Genomic DNA, 13,977 nt, shown 5'->3' on the forward strand with positions numbered 1-13,977 from the left:
CCGCGGCCCGCCAGCGCCACCGCCATGGCCGCCAGCGCGCCGCCCGCCGGGGCCCGCACGCCGCTCACGGCGGCCCACCGCAGCTGCGCCGCTCCGCCGGCTCGGCCCGGGCCCTGCCGCCGCCGCTCGCCCGGCCGCCCGGCCGCCCGGCCTCACCCGGCGCGAGCTCCGCTAGCCAGACGACGCCTCGGTCCCGGCCCCGCCCGGGTTCCCGGCCGCCTGGCGAGCTCGCCGCCGCCCCTTGCCTGCGCCCCCGGCCCGGCCCTCCGCGTCAGCCGCGGCTCCGCGCCGCCCCGCCCCGCCGCGGTCCCGCCCCCTCCCCTCCTCCGCCGCGCGTCAGCCGGGGGTCCCCAGTCGGCGGTGCCTTCCCCTTCCCTACCTGAGCCCGCAGCTCCTCCCCTCCGAGAGTCCCCGCCGCGCGGTGCCCTCCCACCCAGCCCCCGGCCGCTCCCCCAAAACACCGTGGCCCCCCCTGCCCACCTTGGTCCCTAGATCCTCCCCTCACCGAGGGTCCCCATACCCGCGGCCCCCCCTCCCCGTCTCCACCAGGATCCAGGATCCGCGCCCCCTCCTGTCGATGAAGGACGAGTCTCCCCAGCCCACTTCCTCACCTCCCCTCAGTCCAGGGTCAACCACCCTAGGACACCCTTCCCCCCATCCACAGCTCGGGACCCTCTCTCCTGCAGTGCCCTTTCCGATCTCCACCCCACCTCTCCATCCTCACTCTCAGCATCCCAGGGTCCCCAGGGCCGCACTTGGCTCCTTTGTTCTGTATCCGCCTCTGCCGAGACCTTGGGGTAGCTGCTCTCTGCTCTGAGCGGGACCCAGTCAAGGAGAACATGGGGGAAGGTCCCCAAGACCACAGGATGAGACCGGCAGAACCCACGATCACCTGCAGGTCACGGAATTAGGAAGGCTTGGAAACGGGAGCCAGGGTATTTGGGCAGGTCTTATATTGGTGTTAGTTCTTAGAAGACTCCGCCATTTGAAAATCCCGACCCCGGCCTTTGAAAGGAGCAAAACCGGGGCGCCAGGGGGAGGGGGGGGCCGGGGGGAAGAGGGGATGGCAGAGAGGCACCCCTAAGGCCCCCATCCCTTCCACTCCCCAGAACTCCTCCAAACATGTACAGGACTGGAAGGTGGCGTAACAGCATGCAAGAGTCTGAAAGACTCATGGATGGCTTTTAGCACCTGACAGTGAAACTCCTTTCTCCCCACCTGAAATACTACAGTGCAGCCAGATGAAAAACTGCACAAGGCAGAAGGAAGGAGACGCTGTGACAATATGGGCAAGGATTCAGAGTTAAATCCCAGCTTTGGAGAACGGGGAATTTAGTTAAGAAAACACTAATACTTTACCATCCTTTAAGTTTAGGGATTCCTTTCAAAAGAACAAATATGAAATATTAAAGCACCATCCAAATGCATCTGTTCTTGTAAGTCCTCCAAAATGTATCCTGTATTTACATTATTTGAGACTTCAGCTTAACTTCCTATGGCAAGTCCTAATTTTATTTTTTTATCTGAAGCAGACTCTCAGACTTGGCTGTCCTGGAACTCAGTATGTAGACTAGGTTGAGTAAGAACTCAGTATGTAGACCGGACTGGCCTGGAATTCAGAGAATCACACCTCGATACCCTAATTTCCCTAACCCTAAAGAGAGTAACTATCTCTATGTATTGGAATCTCTAAGAATTCATACCTACCTTTTCTAGTACCCTGAGGAAACACACTGCTAATAACCAGAGCTGGCTTTTGTCTGTCTGTTGTTAGGATAGCACAGGAGGCTCACAAACCTGTATGTATCATTTATTTTGAGATTGGGGGAAAGGATTCTGGTTCTGAGTTATTCACAATAGAGAGCAAATACCAAAATCAGTGCCACATAAGACTCTGTTTCATGTTTAGCTTGTACCCAGCTGTCCCACGCCACGTCCCAGATCCATCTGCTTGCAATCTGTGAGAGACAATTTAAGACTCAGATGCAGTTTGCTAAGTCACTTCTAAATTACAAGTTTGTTTTTTTAATAGTGTGTCAGATATCTCAGAAATCATTTCTTTGGCTGGGTGGGGTAATTTAAGTGATAACACGAATGCTCAGAGCCCTGAGTCCCACCCTGCACACACTTGATGGCTTGTTTGTTGTGAGTTAACCACTCCCATACCCAGCATAGCAGGCCCCAGAGGTATACAAGGTTCATACCAGAGACACTGTCATTACAAGTGTGAGAAAAATGTGATTTGAGGCAAGACTCAACTATGGAGTGACTGATGGCCTTGGCCCCTGCCCTTTTCCATCTGTAATCTGCTGTCTGAGGTGGAAGATGGCCTTTAGGGGTGAAGCATCCTCTTGTCTAAATAAAGTGCAACTGCAGACCCAATTCCTGTCTCTTCTCTTTGTCCTTTGTATTAACAAGCACCATGAGCCCTGCTGGTCAGTCATAGCCCACCACCTGAACATGCCTGCTCTTCAGTGCATAGACTGCATGTGCTGTAACTTACCACCAGCACCTGTCTGCCTGGCTGTCAGGGTTAGTCACTATTGTTGAGATAAAACACCATGACCTAAAGCAACTTGGGCAGGACAGGGCTTATTTGGCTCACATATACACTGAGAGAGGCCGAGCAGGAACCTGGAGGCAGGAGCTGCTTGCTGGCTTGCCCAGCACCCAGGACCCACCGAGGCTTGCCTTCAGGGCAATCTTATGGAGGCAGGTTTTTGTTTTTGTTTTGTTTTGTTTTTAACTTTCTTAAGATTTATTTATTTATTATGTACACAATGTTCTGCCTGCGTGTATGCCTACACACCAAAAGAGGGCACTAGATCTCATTATAGATGGTTGTGAGCCACCATGTGGTTGCTGGGAATTGAACTCAGGACCTCTGGAAGAGCAGACAGTGCTCTGAGCCTCTGAGCCATCTCTCCAGCCCCAGGAGGCAGGTTTTCAATTAAGGGTCCTTCCTCATGACTCTAGCTTGTGTCAAGTTGGCATAAAACCAGCCAGCACAATTGACGCTTGTCTACTTGACAGATAAACAGACTGTGTGGCCATACCCTTTCCTTTCCTGTTTATCTCTAAAAACCATTAGTACCAACATCACAGTCTAAACGCTATTCATCCTAGCATGCCAAGATGAAGCTTACTGGCTGGCTAATCAACACGTATTTATTTTGATGTTTGAGACAGGGTCTCAGTGTGTAGTTCTGCTGTCCTGGAACTCGCTCTGTAGACCAGGCTGGCCTTGAACTCACAGAGACCCACCTGCCTCTGCCTCCCAAGTGCTGGGACTAAAGGTATGTGCCACTACACTGGGCTTACTGGTTAATTAATTTAAATAACATTTAAATAATCAAAATTGGTATGACCAAGAAACATGCTACATAATTTAGTAAATTATTGATAACAAAAAATGTATTTCAAATAATTTGCAATGAAAAAGTTTTTTTTTTTTAAACAAATATATCTTTGTACTCAAGAGGCCCTTTAGGATCTTTATATCCCTAGAGACACCTCAAAGCTCAAAGAACAAATGTGAAGTCATTGGGGCACTTACATTTATTGCTTGGCCAGTCTTTTGAATAAATAATACTTTTATAATGAATTTATAACGATAGTACCCAAATTCCTTGACTGCTGACAATGCTTTATCTGCCAATTCAAGTGACAAATGAGAGAAGGCTTTATCATCATATTTGACATCTTTAAGACTTTCCTTTAGAAAAAAGAAAAATGTGTCAATTTTCAAACCAAGTCTTTTTATATAAGTAGAAAATATGTATCTAAATAATACACAACTGTTTTTAATACACATATTTCTGAAGACCATATACTTATACTTACCACACTTTTAGAAAAAAATTGTTTTCAAAATTATATTCAATTGTCAAAATCCAGGTTTGGTGGCACATGCCTTTCGTTCCAGCACTCAGGAGTCAATGGCTCTCTACAGTTCTAGGCCAGCCTGGCCTGCACAGTGAGTTCTAGGCCAGCCTGGCCTGCACAGTGGGTTCTGGGCCAACCAGAGCTACAATACTGAGACTCGTCTCAAAAACACTGGGTTCAATCGCCCTTTGTGATCAACGCTAAGTTTCTGCTTTTGAGGCTACTCTGTCAACTTGTTGTAAATGACCCAGTTTCCCATTTCTCACTATGGAGACAGGAGAATTTCCAAAGGTTTCTGGAAATTCATAGTAAAGGAGGGAAATCTTTAGTGTTTATATGCATGCTAAAATTTGAGTTTTCCAAATGTCTGTTATATCTTGGCCCTGAATTGGCTTTATGCCACTGTTATCTTCTCTGAGTCCTTAAATCAAAACTTACTTCTCTCTCTTACTCCTTATGACAATGATTTACATGTTTAATAATAAACTAACACATCTGAGGGGGAAAGGTGTGGCTCACAGACCATGAAGCAGAAGCCTTTCTTTAAAAAAAAAAAAAATTCAGATTTACTTTAAATTTATCAATGTTCCACTTACACACATGTCTGTGCACCACACGTGTGCCTAGTGCCACTGGAGGCAGGAGAGGGTGTTGGGTCTCCCAGAACTGGAGTCGTAGATGGTTATGAGCCCCTGTGTGGGTCCTCTGGGAAAGCAAGCAGTGCTCTTAACTGCTGATCACAGACACAGCCTTTTGTTAGCTGGCTCTCGGGAGTGCACCCAGGACTGAGCTCTGTGATAGCAAGTAGGCTCCTATCAACAGTTTCCTGGGGACATAAAGTCAGGTAAATGTCCTCCCTGTATCTCCTGCCCCCTCTAGCTCTGCCCTTCCTCCTCCTCCTCTCCCTCCCAGCTTCTCCTATTGGCTCCCTGACAGGCGTCTGCCATGTATGTAGCTGGCTTAAGGCCTGCTTTGGGTTTGGATCTGTCTGTATCATCGCTTTCTTCTGAATGTCACTTGAATTCACGGTCAGTCTTCTGAGAGTAAGCCCAGCCCACTGTCTGTGAGCAGTCTCTCCAGCTCCATATGCTGACTGTGACCTCGGCCTCAGGGCCCAGGCATGGCTTCATCCCACATAGTTTCATTTATGTGACAGGGTCAAGTGAGAGACCAAAAGCATACACTCTTAGATCACACATACTATTAATGTTGATCAGAATTTCCCCAAAAATAGTAAGCTATAATATCTTTGCCGAATATCAATTATTTTGAAATAATAACAGGAAAGACAGAAGGTAGTAGAGAGGTTCAGAATATGCCACCTTAAAATATGCTGCTTCTCATGTTATTTTGACCCCAAATACTTGAAAAAATTGTGGGTGCAGCAGCCTGGACTTCCTCATGCTTCCTGGAAGCAGGAGATAAAACTCTCCTGACAGTTCCTCCCCAGGCCCAGGAGACAGGAAGAGCACAGCCGGAGGCGGGGGAGGGAGCAGAGCACACACGCCTTCCCAGGCCTCAGCCCAGACACCAAAAAGCACATGTTCCCTTTTGTTTTATTTCATTTTGTTTCCTTTTATTTTTTTCCAAGACAAGGTTGACTCACCTTTTAGAACAGGCTGGCCTTGAACTCACAGAGACCCACCTGCCTCTGCCTCCCGAGTGCTGGGATTACAGGTATGCACCAACAAGCCCGGCAACTTTCAGGTTTTCTAATCTGCACCCCAGCTAGTACACAGGAGGTGGACTCTGCCTTTCATCTTTGCTTTTCTCATGACACCTTCCATGTATATATGGAAGTTACTAAAGTGTGTTTTTCTCTGAGCTTTTCTCAGTTTGATTTTTAGGCGAAGTGGAACCTAAAAGGAGAGGTGGACTCCTGTCCACCCGAGGGCTGAGGCTGCTGGACGGCAAACATTGACCTCAGCACACACATGCGAGCCGAGCTTGCCGCACAAATCAGTGCCACTGTCATTAGCCCATGGCCTCTTTCAGTGCACCTATGTGGCCAGTTCCGAGGAGACAGATGTAGGTAAAGTGCTGTAAGCTTAGCCAGAGAGCATCTACAGCTGCAACTGCTGTACAGGACATGGTTTCACAGCTTCAGCACAATATCTCTTGGTACCACCTATGTGGTTACTGACCTGAAAAAAAAATTGCCTTTTTTCTCCATACCTATCTGTAAGTCATTAAAGCAAGTTTGCTTCAGCTAGCAAAGCCAGCACGGCACCCATATCAGAATTTAGTTTATAGAGAACTTGGCTGTCTTTCATTTTAGATTCAGGCTGAATTCAACAATCATGCAGAAGATTGTAGAACCATTATAGCCTATTTTCACAGGCAGTCCCTATAGCAAACACACACACACACACACACACACACACACACACACACACCTTCCTCAATAAATATGATTACATGACTTAATTTGGCCTCGGATGGTCTCCTAAGTGCTGAACAAGTGTCCATCACTGAGCTGGCGCCCCTGGTCCCTCATTACCTTCAGCATCTGCTGGATTTTAGTTTCCACTGAATGTGCCTGGAATTTCTTCAGTGGCTCCATTCTGTATGAATTGGCAAACTTTAACTTTGTCAGGGTGCTCTTCCACTCTTTGCCTATGTCAGCAATCGAGTCATCAAATGGAGGCTCCACGTACTGAACATCATGGAAGGACTCCCTCAGTCTTTCTTTTAAGATCTGTGCATACTGCAAGAGAGAGGAGAGCGGTTACCAGTCTGCACACAGTGGGGGCAGAGCTCATGGCCCTCCAGGCTGACTTCTGGGTGGTCTCCAATCCTATACTGCTGGCTGCCAACGTGGTACAGAGGCAGCAGTCTGTGCTTCATGTATACATGCCATGACAGCTCTTCAGTCAATCAGAGACTGAGTGAGCACGTGCAAGAGAGACCGGCTCTGGCTTGTCTGTGGAGGACTGTCTTGACTTGGCTGACTGAAAGGAGAAGACCCACCTGCTGTGGGAGGCACCACTCTCTGGAAGGGATCCCCAGCTCCATAGAAAGGAGCCAGTGAGGGAGCGCTCTGCCTCCTGGGTGCTGGTCCACTATGACCAGACTCCCCAGACTCCTGTTGCCATGACTTCTCCATCTTGCTGGGCTGAACTCTGGGATCTTGAGGCTAAAACAAGCCTTTTCTCTATGAAGTTACTTTTGTAAGGGTATCCTATCACAGCAACAGGAAAAGTAACTCAGACATAGCGTACACTATACAGATACAGGCCTGTGTGCACATGTTTAGAAGAACACTATACGGATACAGGCCTGTGTGCACATGTTTAGAAGAACACTATACGGATACAGGCCTGTGTGCACATGTTTAGAAGAACACTATACGGATACAGGCCTGTGTGCACATGTTTAGAACACTATACAGATACAAGCCTGTGTGCACATTTTTAGAATACCCACAGAAGTGAAAAGGACCAGAAACAAGAGTAGCCTCCAGAGAGCAGCTGAGGGTAATGATAAAGCAACTTTTCATGCTTCGCTCTGATCTGCACTATGAAGGTATTATCCATAAACTCATGTTATGTTTAGTTATCACTAAGTAAGTGATATATTTGGGTTACACGTGTATAAATCTTTACTTGAAAACAAAAGCACATATATTTGTGGATTTCTATATATTACATACATACATATATGTATATCCATTTTTGGCATGTAAAATCTCAGTCCAAGATTTTTTGGCATGATGCCTCCCTTCTGAAGTATCCAATTTGTATTAAGAAAATAATGACTCAGAGCCCTACATGTGTGTCCAACCTGTGTCTGATGACTGGTGTGCTGCACACACCCGGGCTAGGAATACTGTGAATAACTCAGCACACTGTTGGTAACAGTAGCAGTTTCCGAAGGCTGGACCCACAGAAGTCATTCCTGGATGGATGGTCCCCTCTCCTGTTTAAAGTGGCAAGCTCCGTTTTTATAACAAGCAGGCATTTCTTTTCCACACTTAATTGCTTGGCTAGAGCTTCCAGTTTCATGTTGACTAGAAATGGTGAATAGATGTTTTCCCGAGTCGCTGCTTCATCTTATGTACGGTGCTACACTGAGACACTTTCATATAATGAGCTATCTCTGCATTCTGGGAAACGTAGCATGCTGTATAATTCTTGAATTGAATGCTGCATGCTAGGGTTTTTATAGGATATTTAGTTTTTTGCATCAGTATTCTTAAGAGCAATTAGTTTTTGTTTTGTTTGGTTGGTTTTTTGGTTTACTTATTTATTGACTAGTAGTTGGTGCATGCTATGGTATTCATGTGGAAAGCACACATAAACACACATGTACAAATTTGTGTGTGTGTGTATGTATATATGTACACACACACATTTGTGTGCTATCCTAACTGCCAATCAGTTCACTAAGATGTTTAGACTTGGGGTTTCGTTAATTCAATACATAGTGTTTTTTATTTACAAGTTTTTATAATAAAATTTATTATGAATTTAAAAACTTCCATGGCTGCAGATCAAACCCAGGACCGCTCACATGGTAGGCAGATGCTCTACAAATGGCCAGACCCAGCATTCTGCACTTGACAGATTTCTTACTAAAAACTCCCACTATAAAGGCAGATTAGTGCATTTCTCCTTTAAACCTGTACATTTTCCTCTCATATTTTGATGCTATATCTTACTTGCATATTTGCAAGAATTAATGTTTCCCAGGCAACTGGCCACATTCTTAGGCAAGTTCTCACTTCATTGCTGATAATTTTACTTGCTTTGATTTTTGCTTTATCTGAAGTCTATAGCCACTCCCACTTAATTTTGATATTAGTGCATCTTTCTCCACCCATCTCCTTTTATGTGTGTGTTAGGCATTAATTTTAATCCACTCTGACACCTGTTTTTAAATTGCTGTACTTACACCATCGATATTCAAAATGCTTAGTAGTATAATTGGATTAATATCATCATATCTGCTGCTCTGTTCTATTTGATGCCCTTGTTCCTTTTCTTGCCTTCCATTCTTTTCCATTGTGATTTCAACAAAGAATTGAACATCGTTCCTCGTCTCTAACTTCCTAGCATGTGACTTACTTTCCCTTCACCTCCTCTACATCTTCTCTTAACCCCAGAGTTGGGAAATATGCATTTGCCGCTAATCCAAACCCACCTTCAGCTAACACTTCCTGGACAGTATAAATTAAAATAACTCACACTCCTCCCTCCCATTCTCTGTTACACTGTCATTCATCTCTCTCCCTCTCTCTCCCTCTCTGTCTCTCTCACACACACACACAAACACATACACACATTAACATGTATTATATACAAATATAATTTTATCTATCTTTCCTGTTATTTTTAACAGACCATCATCTGTTAGAGCAACAGTTCTCAACCTTCCTAATGCTGCAACCCTTTAATACAGTTCTTCATGTTGTAGTGACCCCAACCATAAATTATTGTTACTTCATTAACTGTAATTTTGCTAATGTTATGAATTGTAATATAAACTTCTGATAAGCAGGATATCTGATATTTAACCTCCAAAGGAGTCATGACATAGATGTTGAGAACAGCTATGAAAGAGAGGAACATAAAGGTTTTTAAATTAACCTGTAGTCTTTTTTTGATGCTCTTTTATGTAGATTCAAATTTCTGATGTTAAATTTTATTAATATTTTTGTTAATGTTTTGTGTAAGACAGGTTTATTAGAGATAAATTTCTTATTTTCTCTAGAAACATTTCCCCTCACTTGAGAGTAGTTTTGCAGGGTATAAACTCCTAAATTGTCACGTGTCTTCTCTGAACACTTTTACTGCACTCTATTCTTCATTATCTCTGAGAATATGAATATAATCACCTCTCACAGGCAGTGTGTTTGTCTTCTGGTTTCTTTTTGGACTTTTCTTCATCTTTAATTTCTCAAGTTTGAGAATATATGCCTACATATAGATTTGTTTTGGCATGTTTTCCTGCTGTGTTCTCTGATCTTCCTGATTTTTTAAAATTCACTGGTCTTTATTTCTTATATTCTATTCTCTATCTGGGATTTCCATTAGGAATCATTTACAATTTCTACAACGGCCTTAAGAATTTCAAACATTCTCTTCTTTTTCAGCCTGTGTTTTCTCTCTGTTTTGGACATTTCTTTTTCCTTTTCCTTTTCCTTTTCTTTTCTTTTCTTTCTTTCTTTCTTTCTTTCTTTTTTTTTTTTTTTGGTTTTTTTTTTTTTGGTTTTTTGAGACAGGGTTTCTCTGTGTAGCCTTGGCTGTCCTGGACTCACTTTGTAGACCAGGTTGGCTTTGAACTCACAGAGATCTGTCTGCCTCTGCCCCTCAACCCCGAGTGCTGGGATTAAAGGTGTGCACCACTGTGCCTGGCTTCTGTTTTGGACTTTCCATTGACACTTTTATCCATGTGGTATGTGGCTCTGATGCTTGCTGTCTTTGGGGTGCTCAGCATTCAGTATGTCTTGTAATGTTTTCTTGGTGGTCAGCCCAATTCACAGTGTTGGAATGTCTGTAAGACGCCTCTAGTCCTGCGGGTGTAATGCATGGGAGGAAATAATGTAGTCTGCTTTAGTCTTAGGTCTTTAATGAGCCTGTGCCTCTGGACTGGGAATTTCACAAGTATTTTGTGCCCCCTACCTTCTTTCTTCCATAAGAACAGAAAATCCAGAAGGGCTGGGATTGGTTCCCTTTCAATAAGTCACCTACACTTTGCAAATCCTAATAGCTTAGGTCTAGTTTACTACTTTTTCAAGGGGGCAGATTATGTGAGGAACACACACACACACACACACACCACCACCACCACCACCACCACCACCGCCGCCGCCGCCTCCACCTGCTAAGAGGAAGACTGCTCAATGCCTAAGTCTCTCTGGAATTTTGTAATTCATATAATATATGTGAATATCAATTATACAAATATAGCACATAAACACACCCAGGGCGGGGGAGGATCTAGTAATTCATCAGCTGCACTTCAGGTTTTCGTGCTCTATCACTAAAAGTTTGAGCTTTGGTATGTTCAGTCTCTGCACCGACTGTCACAGACTTCTGCGGTAACTCTGTCCTAGAGTCACTTTTCTCATGTATGTAAGAACTGATTTGCAGTCTGTCATCTTTTACTTATTATTTAAAATGTAGGGACTTCAACTTCCTTACATCAAGAGCTTGGAATTCTGTTTCCGAAATATTTCACCTGTGTGTGCTATTCTAGGACTAGTTTTATTTCAGCTGTGTGAAGTATGCTGGGTCTAGTTTTCTTTATTTCAGCTGGGTATGGTTTTTTAGGACTAGTTTCCTTTATTTCAGCTGAGTATGGTTTCCTAGGACTAGTTTCCTTCAGCTGGGTACGGTTTTCTAGGATTACTTTTATTTCACCTGTGTGTGGTATTAAAGGACTAGTTTCCTTTCAGCAAAGATGCTTCAGTGTTTCCTGATTCAGACTGTTTCTGAGAACTTGCTATTTTCTCCTTCCCAGTTAGTTTCCTTAAACAATGTTTAGATCGCTGGCTTCAAGTATGCTTTGGTGGAATTTCTTGTTTCTTAGGCCTGGAATTCCGAGACTCTTTGGTTTAAAGGTTGAATTTTCATATTGGTGACTTTTCACCTATTGTGTACAACAGTATTTGGTACTCTTCCCCCCCCCCCCCGCCCCCCTTTAGGGACTCAGATAACAAGATTAGGACTTCATTGACAGAGAATATTGTTTCAGAACTTTCCTCTCATGCTTTTAAGTTTCCTAGTCTTCTTTTTGTGGTATTGGGTCTGTAAATTCCATTCACTGTACATAGTCTGACATGTATTTATTTGTGGAAGGACAGCTCAACCTCTCTGCTGGCTTCAATATATTCACAGGATGCAACTATTAATACACTATCACTAACAGTGTTTTCAACATTGCATGATTCTTCTGGAAATGGGACACATGGAGCTTCAAATTAACCCTTAGTAAACCTACTAATTTGGAAATTGCATTTCTGGCATGTCTTCTTTATGCAGCATACTGGCCACATGGCTTATTATACTCTTATTTAAAAAGTATTTTATTCTTTCAGTTGATATGAAACCCTTATAATTTAAAAAAACATCAAATTTGTTATCAAAACAAAGTAGTGATAGGCATTTATGTACATGGGGCCTACTTACAAACCTAGAATAAACTGAGCTTAGTCTGTCATTATTCCAATGAGATACTCAATTATTTAGCAAAAATGCTATTTGCTAATGTTTATGGTTTTCAAATTCATATGCTTAAGTGAGATTGATAAAATTGGTAAGTTTCAGTAATCTTAAAGTCTTGTAATCTTTGGTTACAACAACCTAACTCCTACTAAGCAAAAGTGTGATTGATTGGAAATATGGAGTAATTCAGACAAGAAAATGCGGAAGAACTAGACTGAGGAAGACACAGGAAGTGAAGGGCATCCCAAGCTGCATCTGCTGTTAGAAGGAAACCCCGTCCGTTTTCATTTCATTTGGTTTCATCCTACAAAGTTTAAGGAGTCACCTAACTCACTAAAACCCCACCCAGCCAGAGATGGCCAGGGTAGTTCTGACAGGACTCCCACTAGCGCAGGGCCACAGAGAGCACAGCAGGGAGCACTTCCTGCTCTTGCAGAAGAGCCAGTGGCCTCCAGCAACCACATGGTGGCTCACAGCCAATGCTGTCACTACGCTCACCTGGTGCATATACATACACCCAGGCACATTCACTGATGCATAAAACAAAATAAACAGCTTTTGATAAATGGACATGCGATAGTTGAAATAAAGATAGTGAAATAAAGTCAAGTGTGTCTTGACGTCTCGGATCCTCACAGGTACAGAAACCAGTGATAGCTGAAAGGAACGTTTGGTGTTAGGGCTAGCAAATATGTGAGGCCCGGTTTTAATTTCTTCTCAGTTACTAGCCTATTTCACATCTTTACCTTCAGAAGATGAGGTTTTAAAAACATTATATATTTCAAGTAAGATGACTTGGTCCATGTACATTTTACTAAAAATGCATCTTTGCGTTAAATCCGGGCTCATTCAACTTTCAAGACAGGCAGTAGATTTACAGAAGTCACTCCTGACTGTCTTTACCGTTGGTAACCCGAGCTTTAATGTGGGGCTGTGTCACGTAACTAGACACAGCTCACTGCTCTGCTTCTTCCTACGCGTGTGAACTTGGCTGGCGTGCTGACGTTTTTTCCTGTCAGATCTTTTCTCTGTAAAACACTGACACAAAAGAGACATTAAAACCTGAAAGGTTGTCACTACCCCAGGGTGATCTTGAAGTAGCTCAGCTTCCAGAAAATCCTTGTCTTTTCTGTTGTATCTAGCTTCATCCTCAATCAATCGTGAACTACGTTAAGTGGGGACGAAGAAACCGCCAGGCGGCCTAGGACACAGGCTCTAAGCTCAGCACTATTAGTTTTGCCTCTAAAGAAGGCGGGGTCCTGATTACACTAATGGTTCAAAGGACGATCACACAGAAACGCCAGTGTCTACTGTAACCATGGCCTCTTCCACTGATATCAGAGAAATAACTAATATTCTTCAAAACTAAAAGCACTTCATTGATGTGTGCATGTCAGTTTTTTCCATGTGTATACTAATGTGCATCTATATGGTAAAATCTCATTCGGGGTTGGTAATTATGAATATACTAAAGTCTCTTTTATAAGGCGTAACCCATTCACTGTTGGACAACTCTGTACATTTGCCAAGTCTGAAAACAATTGAGGTCGACCGTGTAAAAGGTTTCTTAAGTTAACGTATGGCTCTTGGGATTCAACCACAACAAAATCCTGAGCCTTCAACTCTCAAACGACGTTGTTCCGCCTAAACTCAGTTTCGCGAGGGTCAGGAAAACAAAAAACAAAAACCAGAAGAGGGAGAAGGGCATCCAGCCCTCCTGGGCTCCGGGCTCGGACAGGGGGCGGAGCTTGGTATGAATGGTGGGAAAGCTGCCTCGGGCCTCCACTCACTGACTCCTTCTCGAACATGCTAGGCCTCCTGTCTCTCTTGGGCGCCACCGGGGAGTGATGCGCTTGGCTGGGGGACGACTTCGGCAATCGGCCACGTCGCTCCATCCTGACGCGTTTCCCCGGAGGCCTCGCCT

At 44.1% G+C, this 13,977-nt stretch overlaps 1 protein-coding gene across 1 annotated transcript; it reads right to left on the bottom strand.

Moving 5' to 3' along the window:
• Positions 1 to 24: 24 nt before the first annotated feature.
• DYNLT2 (dynein light chain Tctex-type 2) lies at positions 25 to 13,976 on the bottom strand. The gene is made up of 4 exons (XM_084775445.1): positions 13,844 to 13,976; positions 6,386 to 6,592; positions 3,557 to 3,715; positions 25 to 1,958 (listed from the first exon to the last, which is right to left on the bottom strand). Exons 1-4 carry the CDS (start codon positions 13,946 to 13,948, stop codon positions 1,848 to 1,850), a joined length of 582 nt encoding a protein of 193 aa, XP_084631571.1. The 5' UTR covers positions 13,949 to 13,976; the 3' UTR covers positions 25 to 1,847.
• Between the last annotated feature and the right edge of the window lies 1 nt (position 13,977).

This window comes from Acomys minous (genome assembly GCF_964271855.1).
Source record: "Acomys minous genome assembly, chromosome: 3".
NCBI classification, from domain to species: domain Eukaryota; kingdom Metazoa; phylum Chordata; class Mammalia; order Rodentia; family Muridae; genus Acomys; species Acomys minous.